This window comes from Stegostoma tigrinum, chromosome 8, assembly GCF_030684315.1.
Source record: "Stegostoma tigrinum isolate sSteTig4 chromosome 8, sSteTig4.hap1, whole genome shotgun sequence".
Classification (NCBI taxonomy): Eukaryota; Metazoa; Chordata; class Chondrichthyes; order Orectolobiformes; family Stegostomatidae; genus Stegostoma; species Stegostoma tigrinum.
Genome location: NC_081361.1, coordinates 76,962,481 through 76,986,134, shown reverse-complemented (window position 1 = coordinate 76,986,134; position 23,654 = coordinate 76,962,481). Strand labels below are relative to the sequence as shown.

The 23,654-nt window shown below is 46.5% G+C and overlaps 1 protein-coding gene across 5 annotated transcripts in view; it reads left to right on the top strand.

The window, feature by feature from the left end:
- The window catches only part of LOC125456234 (CMP-N-acetylneuraminate-beta-1,4-galactoside alpha-2,3-sialyltransferase-like), a 543,155-nt gene that overhangs the window by 172,209 nt on the left and 347,292 nt on the right, over positions 1–23,654 (top strand). For 4 of the 5 annotated variants that reach the window (XM_059647998.1, XM_059647996.1, XM_059647995.1 and 1 more), the window contains exon 4: positions 11,941–12,048. The exons of the other annotated variant lie outside the window; for it this stretch is intronic. In XM_059647998.1, coding sequence (XP_059503981.1) covers positions 11,941–12,048 — 108 coding nt within the window. The remainder of the gene's footprint in view (positions 1–11,940; positions 12,049–23,654) is intronic. 5 annotated transcript variants of the gene reach the window in all.

Here is a 23,654-nt window from a genome sequence, read left to right as displayed (position 1 = left end):
CTTGGAGGCCTGGCATTTCAGTCGGAGCTCCGTCAACAAACACGTTGAACTGGACCCGCTGTGCAAACCACTGAAGAAAATACCGGAAGTAATACCAACAACTCCAGCAAACTGAGGTATGTAAATAACAAGCAGGATGGAACACCAGTGCTTCACTGGAGGTGCACTGATGATGTTGCCTAGTAGGGTGATGAAATGTCTGCAACCAAACACACTGGCTTGGTGAGCACGTTTACAACTTCATCCACAACCCAAGCTACAAATCTTCTCAATAACCGCACAGGGTGATTGTTGTGGTGCCTTTCTGTGTGTCGAATGGAGCCCTACATGGGGCAAATGTTGTGGCCTTTGCTGTTTGTGGTTTATATGAATGATTTAGACTTGAATGGTTGGTTTAGAAGGGGTGGACTCTAGGAAGTTGTTTCCGTTAGGCGGGGAGACTAGGACCCGTGGGCACAGCCTTAAAATTAGTGGGGGTAAATTTAAAACTGAAATGAGATGACATTTCTTCAGCCAGAGTGTGGTGGGCTTGTGGAACTCATTGCCGCAGAGTGCAGTGGAGGCCGGGATGTTGGATGCCTTCAAGGCAGAGATCGACAAATTCTTGATTTCAGAAGGAATCAAGGGCTACGGGGAGAGTGCAGGGAAGTGGAGTTGAAATGCCCATCAGCTATGATTTAAATGGCGGAGTGGACTTGATGGGCCGAATGCCCTTACTTCCACTCCTATTATCTTATGGTCTTATGAATATAGGAGGGTTGATGATTAAGCTTGCCGATGTGGCACAGAAGTTGAATTGGCAAATAATAAGGAACACGGTCATAATTTACAAGAGGATGTAAATGGGTTAGTTAGATGGACTGATAAGTGGCAAATGGAATTTAATCTAGATAAACATGAGGTGATACACTTGGGCAGGACAAACAAGGCAAGGAGGTACACAATGAATGGTGAGACCCTGGAAAACGCTAAAGTTCAGAGGGATCTTGGTGTGCATGTACATTGGTCCCTTAAGGTGGGCAAAATGGCTAATTGGGCATATGTTATACTTGTGTTTATTAGACAAGGTATAATGTTTAAGAGAAGGTTATACTGGAAATGTTTAAAATATTCATTATGCCACAGCTAGAGTGTTGTGTGCAGTCAAGAATCCACAAAGCAGGGATTTGACTGCACTGGAGAGTTTGCAGAGCAGATTTATCAGAACGTTTCCTGTGCTGGAGAATTTTTTCTGAAGAGAGATTGGATAGACTGGGTTTTATTTTCCTTCGACTAGAGGGAAGAGGGTTGAGATGTATAAAATTGAGGGCCATAGTACAGGTAAACAGAAGAAACCTTTCCCCTTGATATTGAATCAGTGATCAGAGGACATAGCTTTAATGTAAAACACAGAAGGTTTAGAGGAGATGTGGATGTGGGAATTTGGAATTCACTGCCTGTACGGGTGCCCCCTTTTAAACCTCCACTGAGTACAGACCCAGAGTCCTTAGCTGCTCCTCATAAGACAAGCTTTTCATCCCTGGGATCATTCTTGTAAACCACCCCTGGATCCCCTCCACCGTCAGTGTATTCTTCCTTGAATACAGGGCCCAAAACTGCTTGCAAATGTGGTCTGACCAGATCCTTGTACAACTTTTTACAGACCAGTAAGTCTCACGTCTGTCGTCTGCAAGGTGTTAGAAAGGATTCTGAGGGATAGGATTTATGACCATCTGGAAGAGCATGGCTTGATCAAATGCAGTCAACACGGCTTTGTGAGGGGCAGGTCATGCCTCACAAACCTTATCGAGTTCTTTGAGGATGTGACTAGAAAAGTTGATGAGGGTCGAGCTGTGGATGTGGTGTATATGGACTTCAGTAAGGCATTTGATAAGGTTCCCCATGGTAGGCTCATTCAGAAGGTCAGGAGGAATGGGATACAGGGGAACTTAGCTGTCTGGATACAGAATTGGCTGGCCAACAGAAGACAGCGAGTGGTAGTAGAAGGAAAATATTCTGCCTGGAAGTCAGTGGTGAGTGGTGTTCCACAGGGGTCTGTCCTTGGGCCTCTACTGTTTGTAATTTTTATTAATGACTTGGATGAGGGGATTGAAGGATGGGTCAGCAAGTTTACAGACGACACAAAGGTTGGAGGTGTCGTTGACAGTATAGAGGGCTGTTGTAGGCTGCAGCGGGACATTGACACGATGCAGAGATGGGCTGAGAGGTGGCAGATGGAGTTCAACCTGGATAAATGCGAGGTGATGCATTTTGGAAGGTCGAATTTGAAAGCTGAGTGCAGGATTAAGGATAGGATTCTTGGCAGTGTGGAGGAACAGAGGGATCTTGGTGTTCAGATACATAGATCCCTTAAAATGGCCACCCAAGTGGACAGGGTTGTTAAGAAAGCATATGGTGTTTTGGCTTTCATTAACAGGGGGATTGAGTTTAAGAGTTGTGAGATCTTGTTGCAGCTCTATAAAACTTTGGTTAGACCGCACTTGGAATGCTGTGTCCAGTTCTGGTCACCCTATTATAGGAAAGATGTGGTTGCTTTGGAGAGGGTTCAGAGGAGGTTTACCAGGATGCTGCCTGGACTGGAGGGCTTATCTTATGAAGAGAGGTTGACCTGAGCTTGGACTTTTTTCATTGGAGAAAAGGAGGAGGAGAGGGGACCTAATTGAGGTATACAAGATAATGAGAGGCATAGATAGAGTTGATACCCAGAGACTATTTCCCAGGGCAGAAAAGGATAACACGAGGGGTCATAGTTTTAAGCTGGTTGAAGGAAAGTATAGGGGGGATGTCAGAGGCGGGTTCTTTACGCAGAGAGTTGAGAGAGCATGGAATGCATTGCCAGCAGCAGTTGTGGAAGCAAGGTCATTGGGGTCATTTAAGAGACTGCTGGACATGCATATGGTCACAGAAATTTGAGGGTGCATACATGAGGATCAATGGTCAGCACAACATCATGGGCTGAAGGGCCTGTTCTGTGCAGTACTGTTCTATGTTCTAACTTCAGCAGTGCATTATTGCTCTTGTATTCTAGCCCTCTAGGGCGGCACGGTGGCTCAGTGGTTAGTACTGCTGCCTCATGGCACCAGGGGTCTGGGTTTGATTCTACCCTTGGGTGACTGTGTGGAGTTTGCATATTCTCCCCGTGTCTGCATGGGTTCCAAAGATATACGGGCAAGGTGGATTAGCCATGCTAAATTGCCCATCATGTTCAGGGATGGGTAGGTTAGGTGTGTTAATCACAGGAAATGTTACAGAGGAAGGATCGGGGGTGTGTCTGGGTGGGATGCCCTTCGGATGGTTGGTGTGGACTTGTTGGGCTGAATGGTCTGTTTCCACACCATCGGGATTCTATGAAATGAATGATAACTTTGCATTTGCCTTCCCAAATGCCAGTTGAACTTGCGCGTTAATCATTAGAGAATTCTGAACAAGGACTCCCAAGTCCCTTTGTGCTTCAGATTTCCAAAGCCTTTCCCTATTTAGAAAATAGTTTATGCTTCTATTCTTCCCACCAAAATGCATAACCTCATACTTTCTGACTTTGTAACCCATCTGCCACTTCTCTCGTTGTCCTAGTCTGTCCAAGTCCTTCTGAAGCCTCCTCACTTCCTTAACACTATCTGCCCTTACACCTATCTTTGTGCCATCTGCAAACTTTAGCAACGATGTCCTCACTTCTTTTGGTCAGATCACTGATATTTTAATATAGTTGTGATTCCCAACATTGATCCTAGCAGAACTCAGTTAGTCACTTGCTTTCATTCCTGAAAACTATTCCTTTATCCACACCCCCTACCTTCTGCCAGTTGGCCCAATCCTCTCTCTGTGCTAGCACCTTGCCCAGCAGGGTCCTCTGTAGCACCATGTCAGAGGCCTTCTGGAAATCAAAATTGATCATGTTCACTGGCTCTCCTTTGTGTAACTTGCTTGTTACTTGCTCAAAAATTTGAATCAAATTTGTCAGCTACTGTTGACTAAGCCATGCTTGTCTCAGCTCTATTTTATTACACACTTCCAAGTATTTTGCAATATCACACAGTAAAATGTTACCAACGACTGAGGTCAGACTCACCAGCCTGTGGTATCCTGTTTTCTGTGTCCCTGCATTCTGAAACGGGTGCAACATTAGCCATTTTCCAGCCCTCTGGGATCCTCCCTGACTTCAGTGATTCCTGAAAGATCATCAGTAATACCCCTACCATCTCCTTGGCTATCTCCGTCAGAACTCTGGGACGTCCAGGTCTTTTATCCACCTTCAGTCTCTCTAGCTTCTCCAGTACCATCTCCTTGGATGGCCACTGCAGTCACCTCTACACCCGGCTGTCTTGAAGTTTTGGTATGCTATGAAAACTGCTGCCAAGTACCTGTTTGGTTTCTCTGCCATTTCTTTGTTCTCCATTACTACTTCCTCATCCTCACTTGTCAGCTGTCCATTCACTGCTCTTGCCTTTTCTAAGTATCTAAAAAAACTCTTTCAATCTTTTGTCTTACCAGCTAGCTTACCCTTATGTTTCAGCTTCTCCCCACTTATTACTTACTTAGTTATCTTCTGGTTTTTAAATGCACCCCGTTTCTTTTATATTCCTGGTTGGTAGCTGTCGCTGGCTGGCCAGCATTTCCTACTTCTCTAGGTACCCTAGAGTAGTTGGTAGTGAGCTGCTTTCTTTAACCAGTGCACCCCATATCCTGTAGGTTAACCCGTAGTGCCCTGACGGAGTGAATTCTAGGAGTTTGATCCAATGACAGTGAGGTAATGGCGATTATATTTCCATGTTAAGATAGTGAATGGCTTGGTGAGGAACTTGCAGGTGGTGTTCCCATGTATTTGTTGCCTTGTCCTAGATAGAAATGGCTGTGGGTTTGAAAGGTGCTTTCTAAGGATCTTTTGGGTTTCTGCTGTGCATCCTGTGATAATATACACTGCTGCTACTGTGTGTTGGTTGAGAACAAGTGGATGCTTGTGATGCCAATCAAGTGGGCTGCTAAGTTCCTGATGGTGTTACACTTAGTGAGCCTCGTTTGAGCTGCACGCATCCAAGCAAGTGGGGAGTATTCTGTCACATTGCTGTTTGTTCCTTACAGATGGTAGACAGGATGTGGGGAATCGTGATGTCCTTGCCTCAGTGTTTCTAGACTATGACCTGGTTCTTGTAGCCACTCTGTTTATGTGGCGAGTCCACTTGAGTTTGGTTGTCAATAGTAACCCAAGGATGTTGTTAGTGGGGGATTCAATGATAATAATACCATTGAATGTCAAGGTAGTTTGATTATCACTTATTACAGATGGTCGTTGCCTGGCATTTGTGTGTTGTGAATGTTATTTGCCACTTGTCAGCCCAAGTCTAAATATTGTCCAGATCTTGTTTGTATTTGAATATGGACTGCTTCAGTCCACATCTGAGGAGACGTGAATGGTGCTGAACACTGATTCATTGGCAAACGTTCTCATGTCTGACCTTTTATGATGGAGTGAAGGCCATGGATGAAGTGTCGGATGATGTTGCGTTGGATCCGGAGGTTAGTGGGTTGGTATGTGAGGACGATGGGATTCTTTTTTGGCTGTTATTGTGGGGACGGGGTGTGAGGGATGAGTTGCGGGAAATGTGGGAGACACAGTTGAGGGTGGGGTGGAGTTGAAATGGATATCGGTTAATGGATAACCTAGAAATCAATATCCAAAAATGCCTTCCCCTATTCCCAATTCCTTCGCCCCTGCCGCATCTGCTCCCAGGATGACGCACTCCACTTCCCATACATCTCGGATGCCCTCGGTTTTCAAGGTCCGCACCCCCACCGAGTGATAAGAACGTCCTTAACCGTGTCTTCTGCATTTCCCACAATTCATCCCTCACACCCCATCCCCACAAGAACAACCAAAAAAGAATCCCCCTCGTCTTCACGTACCACCCCACCAACCTCCGGATCCAACGCGTCATTCTCCGACACTTCTGCCGTCTGCAATCCGACCCCACCACCAAAGATATTTTTCCCTCCCCACCCTTGCCTGCTTTCCGGAGGGACCACTCTGTCCATGACTCCCTTGTCCACTCCACACTCCCCTCCAACCCCACCACACCCGGTACTTACCCTGCAACCGCAGGAAGCGCTACACTTGCCACCACACCACCTCCTTCACCCCCATCACAGGCCCCAAGCAGACTTTCCACGTCAAGCAGCTGTTCACCTGCACATCTGCTGATGTGGCATACCGCGTCCTCTGTTCCCGTTGTGGCCTTCTCTACATCGGGGAAACCAAATGGAGGTTTGGGGACTGCTTTGCACAACACCAATGCTCGGTTCGCAATAAACAACTGCACCTCCCAGTCGTGAACCATTTCAACTCTCCCTCCCATTCCTCAGACAACATGTCCATCTGGGGCCTCCTGCAGTGTCACAACATTGCCACCCGAAGGTTGCAGGAACAGCAACTCATGTTCTGTTTGGGAACCCTACAACTTGTGGATTTCACAAGCTTCAAAATCTCCCCTCCCCCTACCGCATCCCAAAACCAGCCCAACTCATCCCCACCTCCCTAACCTGTTCTTCCTCTCACCTATCCCCTCCTCCCACCTCAAGCTGCATCCCCTACTGACTACCCTCATCCCATCCCCTTGACCTGTCCGTCCTCCCAGGACTGACCTATCTCCTCCCTACCTCTCCACCTACACTCACCTTTATTGGCTCCATCTCCACCTATCTTCTCCACTATCCTTCATCAATTCGATCTGCTCCTCCCTACTTATTTTAGAACCCCCTTCCCTCCCCCATTTCTGATGAACGGTCTAGGCCCGAAATGTCAACCTTCCTGCTCCTACAATGCTGCTTGGCCTGCTGCGTTCATCCAGCACTACACGTTGTTATCACTAGTAGGTTATTACTGAGCAAATACTGCTGTTAACACTGTTGATGCCACCTTCCATCACTTCACTGAAGGTCGTGAGTAGACGGACGGGATCGTAATTTGCTCAGTTGGATTTTCCTTGCTTTTTGTGCACAGGATATACCCATGTAATTTTCCACATTGTTGAGTAGTTGCTTGTGTTGCAACTGTATTGGAACAGTTTGGCTAGCGGAGCAACAAGTTAAGCAGCATAAGTCTTCAGTACTATTGGCGGAATGCTGTCAGGATATTTGTAGTATTCAGTGCCTCCAAACATTTTTTTGACATCACACGCAGTGAATCAAATTGGCTGACGACTGGTATTTATAATGCTGGGAACCACTGGAGGAGTTGAGATGGATTAGCCATTCGGAATTTCTGGCTGAGGTTTGCTGTGAATGCTTCCACTTTTATCATGTACGCTGATGTGCTGGAGTCTTGCATCATTGATATTTGTGGAACCTCCTCTCACCAGTGAGTTTAATTGATCACTACCATTCACAATTGGATGTGTTAGGGGTGCAGAGCATAGATCTGATCCATTGCTTTTGGGCTCCTTAGCTCTATCTCTCACTTAATAATGTTGCTTGGGTTGCAGGTATTCTTGGTTTGATAGCCTCACCAGGTTGACGCCTTGCTGTTAGCTATTCTCCATGCTGCTCCTGGAATGCCTTTCTGCACTTTCCATAGAACCAGGGTTGATCTCCTGGCTTGATGGTAATTGTGGAGTAGAGAATATGGCAGGCCATGAGTCTCCTAATTGTGCTGGAGTACAGTTCTGCTGTTGATCGCTGCAGCACTTCTTCAATGCCCAGTCTTGAGTTACTAATAATGTTCAAAGCTTGTCCCATTTAGCACAGTAATAGTGCCACATAACACGATGGAGGTTATTCTCAAAGGGAAGGTGGGACTTCATCTCCAATTGGACTGTGAGGGCGTCTCTCTTACCAATACTGTCATGGAAAGATGTATCTTTATCCAGCAGATTGTTAAGGATAAGGTCAAGTATGTTTTTCCTTGTTGGTTCCCTCATCACCTGCCACAGACGCAGTCTAGCAGCTGTGTCCTTTAGGACCTGACCAGCTCAGTCTGCAGTGCTGTTGTCAAGCCACTCTTGATGGTGGAAATTGAAATCCCTCACCCAGAGTACATTTTGCACCTTGCCACCCTCAGTGCTTCTTTCAAGTGTTGCTCAACATAGAGGAATACTGATTTATCAGCTGAGGTAGGACAGTACATGGAGGTTTCCTTGCCCATGTTTAGCTTGAAGCCATGAGACTTTATGGATCTGGAGTCAGTGTTGAGAACTCACAGGTCCAGTCTGCCCCTACTGTATAGCAGTGTTGGCGGCCTCCTCTACTGAATATGTCTTGCTGGTGAGCCAGGACGTATCCATGGATCATGATGATGATGTCTGGGACATTGTAGAGTACGTTTCCGTGAGTGTCACTGTATCAGGCTATTGCTTGACTAGTCCGTGAGACTGTTATTCCAGTTTTTCCATTAGCTTCCAGATGTTGGTAAAGAGGAATTTGCAGGGTTGATATGGCTGTTTCTGTCCTTGTCATTTCCAATGCCTGGGTCGATGCCAGGTTGTCTGTTTAGTCTCATATCTTTCTTGAGACTTTGTGTTGATTCATCCAACTGATTGTCTTGTAAGGCCATTTGAGAGGGCAGTTGAGAGTCACCCCCATTGCTGTGGCTATGGAGTTAGTTAACAAGTCTATAAACTAGGTTTGTTTTTGCCTAGGATTAATTTCTGCAGTGCCTCCTGAATTATACCCAGAAACACCTGCTATTCCTGCTCCACCACCTTCCCTACGAGGCTCCCCTTCCAGTCAACTCTGGCCAAGTCCTCACACATGCTTTTGACGTTACTTTTACTCAGTTGTATTACCATTACATTTGATTCCAGCTTCTCCCTCTTAAATTGCCTCATTACACATCACCAAATCCAGAATTGCCTGTTCCCTAGTAGGCTGTACCACAAGCTGCTCCATAAGAACCATCTTGTTAACATTCCTTAAATTTATTTTCTTGCAACCTGCTACCAAATTGATTTCCCCAGTCTGCCTGCATATTGAAGCCCCTAAGCGAGGGTTGAATACCTTTTTTACATGCCTTTCTATCTCCTGATTTATTTTCTTCCCCACATTGCGCCACAGAGATACACAACACCGAAACAGACTGTTCAACTTGTCCATGCCGGCCAGATATGTACTCCCATTTGTCAGCATTTGGCCCAAATCCCTCTGAACACTTCCTATTCATATACCTATCCAGATGCCTTTTAAATCATGGAATCATATCAGCCTCCACCACTTCCACTTCCTCTGGCAGCTCATTCCATACATACAGCACCCTCTGCATGAAACGGTTGCTCCTATTGTCCCTTTTATATCTTTTCCCCTCTCACCTTTAAACCTATGCTGTCAGGTTTTGGACTCCTGCACTGTGGCGAAAAGACCTTGTCTACTTACCCTATCCGTGCCTCTCGTTTCATAAACCTTTGTTAGGCCACCACTCGGCACCAAATCTCTAGGGAAAATAGCCACAGCCTATTCAGTCTCTCCCTATAGCTCAAACCTTCCAACCCTGGCAACATCCTTGTAAATCTTTTCTGAACCCTTTCCAGTTTCACAACGTCCAAGGGAGACCAGAATTGTACGCAATATTCCAGAAGTGGCTGAACCAATGTCCTGTACAGCTGCAACGTGACGTCCCAATTCCTATACTCAAAGCACTGACCAATAAAGGCAAGCACACTAAATGCTGCCTTCACTAAGCTATCTACCTGTGACTCCACTTTCAAAGAACAGTGAACCTACACTCTGACGGCTCTGCTGCCAGAAAGCCTGAATATAACTCCCATCAAAGTCATTTTTTTGCTTTGCGGTCCTCAACTCTATGCCTGCCCATGTATATTGCTTCTTGCTATCAATTTAGCTTCATTTATTATTAGCAAGGCAACCCTGCCTGCTCTGTCCATCTGCCTGTCCTTTTGATAGGAAGCAAAACGTTACACATTTAGTTCCCAGCTTGATTCCCTTGTAGCCATGTCTTTGTGATACCCATAACATCGTATCCCCCAATTTCAATATGCGCCACAAGCTTATTTGTCGTGTTTCATACACTGTGTGCATTCAAGTACAACACCGAATGTCCTTTAGGGAAGGGAGCTGCCATCCTTACCTGGTCTGGCCTACATGTGACTCCAGACCACAGCAATGTGGTTGACTCTTAACTGCCCTCTGGGCAATTAGGGAAGGGCAGTAAATGCTGGCCTGATCTACGATGCCCGCATCCCGTGAATAAGTAAAAATAAATCTGTCTTGCATTGACTGCCTCCTTTCTCATAATTGTCCCCTTATTTACTGTGCCTGAATTTAGATTCCTGAGCCTTTCCATGCGCCGTGTCCTATTACTTGTTGTGGAAACCTCTGCTAAGCACTCCCCACTTTAACTTCTTCCATAATTTTCTATGCAAATGACACCACCTGACCTTTTTTAATTGAAAGCCCTATCCAGAGCCCTAGATTTGTGATTCACCAGGACTATAGTTCCAGCATGACTGGAGTAGAGCCTGTTCCATCAGAAAGGCGCCCTCCTTCCTCACTACTGGTGCCAATGTCCCATGAATTTGAGCCCGTTTCTCCTGCACCAATCTGTGAGCCATGTGTATACCTCTTTCATCTTGTTGATCCTATGTGAATTTGCTTGTGTCTCAGGTGGTAATGCAGATATTATTACCTTTTTGGTCCCACTTTTGAATTTAGCCCCTAATTTTTCATAATCTCTCAGCAGAACCTCTTCCCTCTTTCTATCTGTATCATTGGTACCAGTTGGACCATGACGACTGGATCTTTCCCCTCCCACTCCAAGTTCCTCTGCAGGCCAGATGAGACATCCTGAACACAGGCAACAGAGCCTTCGGACTCTTGATCCTAGAAACACAGAACAGTGTACAGTTCCCCTGACTATATTATTCCTGATTACAGCTATATTTCTCTTCTTTCTCCCCCACCACTCAAAAATGGTTTGCTGTACCACAGCACTATTGTCAGTTTGCTCATTCTTCCTACAGCACTCTGCTGTGATCCACACGGAGCAAGAATCTTAAACCTGTTAGAGAAGTTTAAGGGCTGATACTCCTTCAGTATCACCTCCCAGGATCCCTCTGCCTGCCTTGCTCATAGTCACGCTCTACCATGGCTGATCTCTGACTGAATTCGAAGTAGTTACTGTTACGTGTGTGGTTGCATTTTGAAACACAATGGCCAGATAACTCTCTTCCCCTGCCTGATATGCTGCAATATTTGAAGATTGGACTCCAGCTCGTCAACTCTGGGCCAGAGTTCCTCAAGCAATCAATACTTGCTGCAGATCTGATCACTCTGAGGCCTGGAATGCGTCTCCAGCGTAGTGATTTCTCAGATTCACTCCCTGACTTGGAAAAGGCACATCCTGTTGTCCCAGTGATTTCAGACTCGGTCAGGCCGCCTCCGAGACTCAGCTGCAATGTTTGAAGCCTTTACCGAACTTCCTTCAGGCCCAGGCAAAAATTCTGGTTGGCCCCGATGAAATCCAGGCACCTCACTCGCCTGAAGAGCCTCTCTGGTGGAGTGTGTATTCAGATTCATTCCCTGACTCGGAAAAGCCACTTCCCTTTTTCCCAGCACATTCAGCCTCAGTCAGGTGAAGGCACGCAGCCTCTGACACTCGGGGCAAAGTTTGAAGCCTGCATCGACAGACCTTCAGCCCCAGGCAAAGATTTTAATCGGTCCCGACCGAATCTGGACACCCCACGAGACAATGGGTCCACCAGCCCCCACATTCTGCAGGTACAATGCATTGCCTGGCCCTGCATCTCTATTTTATTTACAACAAATAGTTATGCAGCTTTCTGGTGAGGGGTGGCATAACAAGTGGTTGGTTAGTTTATGGTATGTTCCAAACTAATGATTTGCACTATATAGAGTGACAGAATCATATCCTTTGTACGAGTACTTGTATATCATACTTGTTAGAAAGTTCTGAAAATGTAATTTGTGGGTAACTCTTAGGGAACTGGAGAATCCAGTGGTGGACAACAGAAGAGATGGCTGTGCAAATGCCGATACCCACAAAGACAGACTTTTTATTCCTTCCCAACCCACATTGGGCTACATTCGGTAAGTGCAGAAATTGAGGGACTTGCATTGTGGCTTCACATAATGCCATATTGCTGGCCATAACAATAAGAGAATGTGTGCAATGCTATTCATTTGTGTAGGAGATGTGATTACTATACATTATGTTGATCAATATTCAGAATACCTATTGAAAATGCGCACAATTTGCATGTAAAACCCAAATGAGCTTTTTATCAAAGATAACAAAGTGTGGAGCTGGATGAACACAGCAGGCCAAGCAGCATCTCAGGAACACAAAAGCTGACGTTTCGGGCCTAGACCCTTCTTCAGAGAGGGGGATGGGGAGAGGGTTCTGGAATAAATAGGGAGAGAGGGGGAGGCGGACCGAAGATGGAGAGAAAAGAAGACAGGTGGAGAGGAGAGTATCGGTGGGGAGGTAGGGAGGGGATAGGTCAGTCCAGGGAAGACAGACAGGTCAAGGAGGTGGGATGAGGTAGTAGGTAGGAAATGGAGGTGCGGCTTGAGGTGGGAGGAAGGGATGGGTGAGAGGAAGAACAAGTTAGGGAAACGGAGACAGGCTGGGCTGGTTTTGGGATGCAGTGGGGGGAGGGGAAGTACTGGGCTGGTTTTGGGATGCAGTGGGGGAAGGGGAGATTTTGAAGCTGGTGAAGTCCACATTGATACCATTGGGCTGCAGGGTTCCCAAGCGGAATATGAGTTGCTGTTCTTGCAACCTTCGGGTGGCATCATTGTGGTGACACTGCAGGAGGCTCATGATGGACATGTCGTCTGTGGAATGGGAGGGGGAGTTGAAATGGTTCGCGACTGGGAGGTGCAGTTGTTTATTGCGAACCGAACGGAGGTGTTCTGCAAAGCGGTCCCCAAGCCTCCGCTTGGTTTCCCCAACGTAGAGGAAGCAATATCGGGTACAATGGATACAGTGTACCACATTGGCAGATGTGCAGGTGAACATCTGCTTAATATGGAAGGTCATCTTGGGGCCTGGGATGGGGGTGAGGGAGGAGGTGTCGGGGCAAGAGTAGCACTTCCTGCGGTTGCAGGAGAAGGTGCCGTGTGTGGTGGGTTTGGAGGGGAGTGTGGACCGGACAAGGGAGTCACGGAGAGAGTGGTCTCTCCAGAAGGCTGACAAGGGTGGGGATGGAAAAATGGCTAGGGTGGTGGGGTCAGATTGTAGATGGCAGAAGTGTTGGAGGATGATGCGTTGTATCCGGAGGTTAGTGGGATGGTATGTGAGAACGAGGGGGATCCTCTTGGGGCGGTTGTGGCGGGGGTGGGTGTGAGGGATGTGTTGCGGGAAATGTGGGAGACGCAGTCAAGGGCGTTCTCGAGCACTGCGGGGGGGAAAGTTGCAGTCCTTGAAGAACGTGGATATCTGGGTTGTGCGGGAGTGGAAAGCCTCATTCTGGGAGCGGAGGCGGAGGAATTGGGAATAGGGGATGGAATTTTTGCAGGAGGGTGGGTTGGAGGAGGTATCTTCTAGGTAGCTGTGAGAGTTAGTGGGCTTGAAATGGACATCAGTTTCTGGCCAAATGGAAAAAAAATCCATCTGACTGGAGCCACTTTTCCATCCCCACCCTTGTCTGCCTTCTGGAGAGACCACTCTCTCCGGGGCTCCCTTGTCTGCTCCACAGTCCTCTCCAACCCCACTACACCCGGCATCTTCCCCTGCAACCACAGGAAGTGCTACTCTTGCCCCCACACCTCCCTCACCCCCATCCCAGGCCCCAAGATGACCTTCCATATTAAGCAGATGTTCACCTGCACATCTGCCAATGTGGTATACTGTATCCATTGTACCCGATGTGGCTTTCTCTACATTGGGGAAACCAAGCGGACGCTTGGGGACCGCTTTGCAGATCGCCTCCGCTCGGTTCGCAATAAACAACTGCACCTCCCAGTCGCGAACCATTTTAACTCCCCCTCCCATTCCTCAGTCAACATGTCCATCATGAGCCTCCTGCAGTGTCACCACAATGATGCCACCTGAAGGTTGCAAGAACAGCAACTCATATTCCGCTTGGGAACCCTGCAGCCCAATGGTATCAATGTGGACTTCACATGCGTCAAAATCTCCCCTTTCCCCACTGCATCCCAAAACCAGCCCAGTTCTTCCCCTCCCCCCCACTGCATCACTAAACCAGCCCAGCCTGTCTCCGCTTCCCTAACCTGTTGTTCTTCTCACCCATCCCTTCCTCCCACCTCAAGCCGCACCTCCATTTCCTACCTACTACCTCATCCTACCTCCTTGACCTGTCTCTTCCCTGGACTGACCTATCCCCTCCCTACCTCCCCACCGATACTCTCCTCTCCACCTATCTTCTTTTCTTTCCATCTTCGGTCCGCCTCCCCCTTCTCCCTATTTATTCCAGAACCCTCTCCCCATCCCCCTCTCTGATGAAGGGTCTCGGCCCGAAACGTCAGTTTTTGTGCTCCTGCAATGCTGCTTGGCCTGCTGTGTTCATCCAGCTCCACACTTTGTTATCTTGGATTCTCCAGCATCTGCAGTTCCCATTATCACTGAGCTTTTTATCAGTTGGTTTCATAGCTTTATAAGGAACAAAACTCTTCTCAACAAATGGAATGCCTTGTGAATTTGCATTTTAAAGCAGAGATGCAAAACAAACATTTAGGTGAGGGCCACAACAAAATGATTTTCCGCTGCATGCATTTCATTTGTGATCCGGAGGACTGGGATGAAGTTGAATTTGTGTTTGACTGTGCTGTTAACCTGTAGATGAATAACTTGTCTGCTGTAATTTGTTCAGAGTCATTCAGAGTGGTTTTTGTCCAAATTAGGACTATATTGTAAAAAGTACACATAATACCCCAGAGTGTTATTGATGCTCTTAAAATAATTTGATATAGTGTAGATTGGATTCAAATCAATTTCATTTTGCTGGGATCTTTGTCAAACAGTAAAGAATAATTGTTTTAGAATATTGACAACTCTACAGTTTTTTTTAAATGCAATGTTATGATTTTCTTTCCTAAAGTCACTAGGATTAATTTCACTAGGGTCAGATTTTAAATGAAGCAGAACTAATGGTTTTTATGCTGTCAATGTCAAAATTATGAAATTATGACAGTGAATTCTCTAAAAATAGGAGCTATGAGTGGCAATATTTTTGACTGTTGGGGAGGGGCTGTTTCAAAGTGATTCTGCTCTAATCTCCAAGGAATAAAAGATATGGACAACAGATATTTTGAAAGTCTTAAAGGCATGTTTTAAACTCCAAGCGAACATCACTTATTAACTGTATGTTTGATATTAAGGCATAAGGTGAGACATCGTCCATTAATTTGTCTACATGAAAATTACTTAAAAGTGACTTTGAACAACTAAAAGATGGTCTAAATACGGACAGGGTTTGTAGTAGGAATATGAAATCCTGCAGTGAGAAAACCTCTAATGAAACAGCCAAAACACATTCTCTGGAAAGCATTTGATGTGTGAAGTGCAGAAGTTGTAAATCAACAGCTAGGACGTAATTATGACAGGGCAGACCAAGCCTTGTATTATGCTGAAAGACATTCCAGACTGGAAAGGGCAGAAGTATCACAGACAAAGGACGGGATGCAAATAATGCAGAGGATGTCATGCAAATGAACAGAAGGAGAATGAACATTCTTGCTCTAAGAAGCTAAATTATTTTGCACACAGGTGTTTGGCAAAGAGCAGACTCCACAAGTAGTTGCAGATGGATTCCAAAGAGATATCAGCTGAAGTTTGTGACCGATCACCCTACACCATGCAACAGGTCAGCTCAGTCAGGTTGATAGATGACAAATGGTTTGTCAGAAGGACAATACCAAGTTAACATAAAATATAAGGTGGACACTGTGTCATACAATGTCATAACTTCAAGACCTGTGTGGAGTGGCTAAATGTGGTGATCCAAAAATCAAGTCTAAGATGAAAGTTTGAGGCCATCTGATGGTACCATACTGATACTGAGGAAACAGATTACTCTGAGTCCAGTGCATGGACAAGTGAAAATATGCAGTTCCAGATCATATATGGCAAGCAACAGCCACTCATCTCAGCAAGAGCCAGTCTAAAAATTGGACTAAAGATCCTTACTACAAATTTATTTTGGCATATTATGTCGCAGCACACTAAACCATTGACTGTGGAACGCCTCAGAGAAATAGAACAGTGTTTTTACTGGTTTAATATGTCTTCCTTATGAAATTCATCTCCAAGTAGATAGCATCATAGATTTACAGCACAGAAAATGGCCCTTTGGCCCAGTGTGTCCATGCTGTGCAAAAAGAACAACTCAACTGTTACAATCCCAATTTCCAGTATTTGTTTCATAGCCTTGTATGCCTTGGCATTACAAGTGTGTGTCTAAATGCTTCTTAAATGTTATGATAGCCTTTACAACCCCTACAAGTAGTGAATTCCAGTTTCTCACCACCCTGGGTGAAAAAGTTTCTATCTGTCTGACCTATCTAAGCCCTACATATCAATTATGCCCCATTTCACTCTCATCTTCTCAAAAGTTAACAACCCTAGTCTGTCCAACCTCTTGATAATAAACTCTCCAGCGAAGGTCATGGTACTCTGCATTCTCTCCAGTGCTATCACATCCCTCCCATAAGGTGGATTCCAGAACTGTACACAGTACTTTAGCTGTGCCCCAATCAACATTTTACACAGTTCCAGCATAATGTCCTTGCTCTTAAACTCAATGCCTCGACTGGCACAGGGGCTTAGTTGGTTAATGCGGGGATAATGGGAACTGCAGATGCTGGAGAATCGAAGATAACAAAGTGTGAAGCTGGACGAACACAGCAGGCCAAGCAGCATCTCGGGAGCACAAAAGCTGACGTTTCGGGCCTAAACCCTTCTTCAGAGGCCTGAAACGTCAGCTTTTGTGCTCCTGAGATGCTGCTTGGCCTGCTGTGTTTGTCCAGCTTCACACTTTGTTATCTTACGTTAGTTGGTCGAGTAAACGGGTGATCCTGGTTTCAAATGCCAGCGGTGCCTGTGCTGTTGGGGCGGCATGGTGGGTCATTGGTTAGCACTGCTGCCTCACAGCATCAGGGATCCAGGTTCTATTCCACCCTCTGGCGACTGCCTGTGAGGAGTTTCTACCTTCTCCCCGTGAGCGTGGGTTTCCTCTGGATGCTCCGGTTTCCTCCCACTGTCCAAAGATGTGCGGGCTAGATGGATTGGCTATACTAAATTGCTCAGTGTTCAGGGATGTGTAGATTTGGTGGGCTGTAGGGGTATGACGTCCAGGTGAGATTCTCTGAGGTTCGGTGTAGACTTGTTGAGCTGAAGGGCCTGTTTCCACAGTGTAGGGGTTCTGTGATCTTCTGTGATCTATTAGTAAAGCATATGCCTCCTTAACCATTTTAGCAACCTATCCTGATACCCTAAGCAATCTGTAGATGTGCACAAAAAGGTCCCTCTGATCCTTGGTACATTCCAGGCCAGGGTACTTACTTTTCATCCTGCCTTGTTGTCCTGCCCAAGTGAATTGAATTCAATTTGTCACTGATCAGCACGTCTGACCAGCCTGTTTATATCCTCTTTAGTCTAAGGCCATGCGCCTCACTATTTATCACCTTGCCAAATATTGTATCATTTGTATATAGAAATGTAGCTAACACCAAGGCAGCATCCACTGAGGCAAGTTCTAGCTGTCCTCAAGGTCAGCCTGAAAGTCAAGATTGAAAGGATGACAAAGATGGACCAGGAAAGTGACAACTCTTAGAAGTGAGTTAGTAGCATGATAGCATTAAAACAAGTTGAGAGTATGAATCAACTTTAAAAGATCCAAATAAATCTCTTAAGATATCTCAATACTTCATGCCAATCGTGGAAGGAACTTTGCCATAAGTTAGAGAATATGTTTAGGCCCAGGATCGAGACCCTAGCACTTCTGTTTCAACACAGCAGTGAGAGAATGTATTGAGGCTCAGGATCAAGGACCCAGCAGCAAGAGGGGAGGCATAGCTTTAACAGTCACTGTTTCAAACCACTGCTGTTTGGGAGAGATCAAAAACAAGTCAAATGGTGTCATCACAAGGAAGTGATGAGTTGATTAGTTTGTGATCTTTTTTTGTAGTTTTGGAACAAGGGAGTAACTGAGAAACAACAGGAATAAGTAAAAGTGCTGATTATAATAAAGTAATTTACTTAAATAAAGTACGGTAAGGAAAATAGAGTAAAGTTAGTGTAAGGGAAGCAAGTTTAAGTAGAAAGACCAAAGGTCCAAAAGTCCAGGTTGGTATCACTGACTTGTGTAGAACGGGGAATGAGGTTGTGCCGTTGGAATTTAGGAAGCTTGATGTGTTTCCTGCCCATCTGACCTATGTAGTGTTTCTTGCAATTGCTGCATGGTATTTTATATATCACATTTGTCCTGCTCAATGTGGGTATGGGGCCTTTCATCTTTGAGAGTAACTGGCAAAATGTGGCTGTTGATTTGTGTGCTATCCTCATTCTGAGGGGAGACGAAACGTTTGCACGAAAACCAGTCAGCTTGCTCACCTAACCGAAATCTCCAAATGGGCAGATGAATGCTTGGCTGGAAAGATGTTGCAGGAGGAAGAACTTTAGATTTCAAGGACATGGATGGCTTTGGGGAAATTTGCACCTGTGCAAGCCAGATGAGTTGCACCTGCACAAAGCTGGGACTGAGTAGTTCTTAGGGTGTTTTTCTCACGCTTTGGAAGCGCTTTAAGTTGACTTGGCAGAGATGTGAGACAATAGTAGGGGAGAAACCCAGTGTTCACAAAATTCTTAGAAAAGCAGCTGGCACTGACTTACACAGTAGCAGATTATTAGGTAAAGTCAGGTTAATTTTTTTAAAAAAGTTACAGATAAGTCAGGGTTACACAACATGCATGTGAATGTCCAGAGGAAGGTAACAAGATGTTGTGCCAAGAAGAGACCGGGCTCAAGGAAGAGTAAGACTGAATGTTATATATACCTGGGTACAAAGTAATCAGAAAAGGAGGATGGGTAGCAGTATTGCAGTGCTTGCGATAGAGGATGTCTTGGAGGGTCCAAGCACAGAATCAGTTTGCCTAGAGCTGAGGAACAAAAATTAATATTGCTAGGTATGGTCTATTGAATATCAACTCGTGAAGTGGCTGTTGGAAAACACATCTGCTCAAAAGTTAGAGAGTTGCCACATTATAGTGTAATCATAATCATAGAATCACAGAATCCCCACAATGTGGAAACAGGCCTTTCAGTCCAACAAGTCCACACCGACCCTCAGAGCATCCCACCCAGACCCCATCCCCCCTATAAACCACGTAAACTACATATCCCTCAACATATGGGCAATTTCCCATGGCCAGTCCACTTAGCCTGCACTTCTTTGGACTGTAAGAGGAAACCAGAGCAAATCTGCAAAGACATGGGGAGAATGTACAAATTGGGCTCGCTCTCTCTTATACAATATGATAAACAGCCAGCACAAAGAAAGCAAATATGGAAAGACAAAACTGCTGGCTGGTACAGAAAACACAGGATAGGAAAACAAGCCCAGGTGCCATTGATAATGGGAACTGCAGATGCTGGAGAATCCAAGATAATAAAGTGTGGAGCTGGATGAACACAGCAGGCCAAGCAGCATCTCAGGAGCACAAAAACTGACATTTCGGGCCTAGAACCTTCATCAGAGAGGGGGTTGGGGAGAGGGTTCTGGAATAAATAGGGAGAGAGGGGGAGGCGGACCGAAGATGGAGAGAAAACAAGATAGGTGGAGAGGAGAGTATGGGTGGGGAGGTAGTGAGGGGATAGGTCAGTCCAGGGAAGACGGACAAGTCGAGGAGGTGGGATGAGGTTAGTAGGTAGGAGATGGAGGTGCGGCTTGGGGTGTGAGGAAGGGATGGGTGAGAGGAACAACATGTTAGGGAAGCGGAGACAGGCTGGGCTGGTTGTGTGATGCAGTGGGGGGAGGGGAAGAACTGGGCTGGTTTTGGGATGCAGTGGGGAAAGGGGAGATTTTGAAGCATGTGAAGTCCACATTGATACCATTGGGCTGCAGGGTTCCCAAGCGGAATATGAGTTGCTGTCCTTGCAACCTTTAGGTGGCATCATTGTGGTGACACTGCAGGAGGTCCATGATGGACATGTCGTCTGAGGAATGGGAGGGGGAGTTAAAATGGTTCGCAACTGGGAGGTGCAGTTGTTTATTGCGAACCGAGCGGATGTGTTCCGCAAAGCGGTCCCCAAGCTACTGCTTGGTTTCCCCAATGTAGAGGAAGCAACACCGGGTATAATGGATACAATATACCACATTGGCAGATGTGCAGGTGAACATCTGCCTAATATGGAAGGTCATCTTGGGGCCTGGGATGGGGGTGAGGGAGAAGGTGTGGGGGCAAGTATAGCAATTCCTGCGGTTGCAGGGGAAGGTGCCCGGGTATGGTGGGGTTGGAGGGGAGTGTGGAGTGGACAGAGTGGTCTGTCCAGAAGGCTGACAAGGGTGGGGATGGAAAAATGGCTTGGGTGGTGGGGTTGGATTGTAGATGGCGGAACTGTTGTAGGATGATACGTTGTATCCGGAGGTTGGTGGGGTGGTTGTGAGAACGAGGGGGATCCTCTGGGGGCGGTTGTGGCAGAGACGGGGTGTGAGGGATGTGTTGCAGGAAATGCGGGAGACGCGGTCAAGGGCATTCTCGACCACTGCGGGGGGGAATGTTGTGATCCTTGAAGAACGTGGACATCTGGGATGTGCGGGAGTGGAATGCCTCATCCTAGGAGCAGATGCGGCGGAGGCGGAGGAATTTGGAATAGGGGATGGAATTTTTGCAGAAGGGTGGGTTGGAGGAGGTGTATTCTAGGTAGCTGTGGGAGTCAGTGGGCTTGAAATGGACATCAGTTTCTAGCTGGTTACCTGAGATGGAGACTGAGAGGTCCAGGAAGGTGAGGAATGTGTTGGAGATGGCCCATACTTGAGGTTTGGGTGGAAGGTGTTGGTAAAGTGGATGAACTGTTCGAGCTCCTCTGGGGAGCAAGAGGCGGCGCCGATACAGTCATCAATGTAACGGAGGAAGAGGTGGGGTTTGGGGCCTGTGTAGGTGTGGAAGAGGGACTGTTCCACGTAACATACAAAGGGGCAGGCATAGCTTGGGCCCATGCGGGTAGCCATGGCCACCCCCTTTGTCTGTAGGAAGTGGGAGGAATCGAAAGAGAACGCAACTTTCCACCCGCAGTGGTCGAGAATGCCCTTGACCGCGTCTCCGCGTTTCCCACAACTCATCCTTCACAACCGCCCCCAGAGGATCCCCCTCCTGTTCTCATACCACCGCACCAACCTCCGGATACAACATATCATCTTCCAATGCTTCCGCCATCTACAATCCGACCCCACCACCCAAGCTATTTTTCCATCCCCACCCTTGTCTGTCTTCCGGAGAGACCACACTCTCTGCGACTCCCTTGTGTGCTCCCCACTCCCCTCCAACCCCACCATTCCCGGCACCTTCCCCTGCAACCGCAGGAATTGCTACACTTGCCCCCACACCTCTTCCCTCACCCCCATCCCAGGCCCCAAGATGACCTTCCGTATCAAGCAGATGTTCACCTGCCCATCTGCCAATGTGGTATATTGTATCCATTGCACCCGGTGTTGCTTCCTCTACATTGGGGAAACCAAGCGGAGGATTGGGGACCGCTTTGCAGAACACATCCGCTCGGTTCGTAATAAACGACTGCACCTCCCAGTCGCGAACCATATCATATTCCGCTTGGGAACCCTGCAGCCCAATGGTATCAATGTGGACTTCACAAGCTTCAAAATCTCCCCTACCCCCACTGCATCCCAAAACCAGCCCAGCCTGTCTCTGCTTCCCTCACCTGTTCTTCCTCTCGCCCATTCCTTCCTCCCACCTCAAGCCGCACCTCCATTTCCTACCTACCATCCCGCCTCCTTGACGTGTCCATCTTCCCTGGACTGACCTATCCCCTCCCTACCTTCTCACCTATACTCTCCTCTCTACCTACCTTGTTTTCTCTTCACCTTTGGTCCGCCTCCCCCTCTCTCCCTATTTATTCCAGTTCCCTCTCCCCATCCCCCTCTCTGATGAAGGGTCTAGGCCTGAAACGTCAGCTTTTGTGCCCCTGAGATGCTGCTTGGCCTGCTGTGTTCATCTAGCTCCACACTTTGTTATCTTAAGCCCAGGTGTCATATTCAGTTTGTGGCTTGTCAAGTATTAATCACAACTCTCCCAACCTATTTTCCCCTCCTGTATAATCTATTTTCTCATGCAGCTGTCAAATATCATCATTAACTTTTAGCCTTTTGTCCAACCCTGTACAATCCATCCTGATGATATTTGACAGCGCATGTTACAGTTGCAAATGCAGGCTCAAATCAACACTAGCCACACGAGAAAGTATAATAAGAGTATGTAATCTACGCCAAAAGAAAACACTGATAAAAATAACTACCATCAATGCGAATAAAACCACAATAGGGTGTTCATCAAATTAATGACTGCAGTGGCTTTTCTCGTGAGATTAGGTACAGCAGCTGCCAATTGACGAACCATCCTTGGCTCACCATACTAGGATATCAACTATTCTAGGCCCTTAAGTGTTGTGCTGATTTGCTTTGGCTGTTGGAAAAGCTAGCATTACTCCAGAATAGGTGTCCACCATAGTTAACAGATATTGATATCATTTTTGTAATGGTTATGGACCAACACAGTCAATTTGCCAGATTTGAGCAGACCAATCTTCTTGCTTGATTTGTGCTATTAACTTTTTCGGAAGTGATACATGTTTTACCTTCTGACATACCTCATACTTGCCGATGACTTATTTCGCCAGGGTTGGTGGGTAAATGCAAACCTCGATCTCTTGCCCATTGCGCAGAGCTGTGATATCTTAAGTGTCCTGATTTTACATGACCCCATTTTCCAGTGTGGTACACTCCAGATGTATCTTCAACCGTTCTGACTTTTACTATTGCCTCCACGGTATTGTAGTGATCAGCGGATTCCAAACTATCCTTCACATTGGCATCAACATGGTAGGCAGTGATTTTCATGCTCTGTGCCTTTGTCCATATTTGTTTCTGTAGCTCTGTTCCCTGCAAGAGCTTTCTAGCAATCTTTCAGTCATGTGACTGCCAGGTTGGCATCCATACAGCCATTCTGTTGGTCACTGGCCATGAGTCATCATTAATGTGCAGACACTGCCTGGCTTCTTCCAGTCCTAGGACTGCAGCCGACAATTTGGTGTACTGGCTTGATGACCCCTCCAGATGTCATCAATATAATTTGCTATGTGAATTTTGGGTAGCAATGGACATGTATATAAGTCCCTTGCTACTAGCCCATGACATAATGTTGGGCTGTGTGGGTATCCTTGGGGTGGCTGACAGAAATTATATTGGCGAGCTTCCCATGTGAAAGCAAACTGAGCGTGTGATTGCGGGGTGATTGGTATTGTGAAAAAGGCATAGGATAGATCCGTAGCGATGTACCAGGCATTCGACCCCTGTAAAAAATTTTCTACAGCAGTGATCACATCAAGCATGGCCACCGATAGCATTCGTTGAATTGGCAGTAATCAACTGTCATTTGCCAATTTTCGTCAGGCTTCTTTACAAGCCATACAGGGCAATTGTACACAGATACTGCAAGTG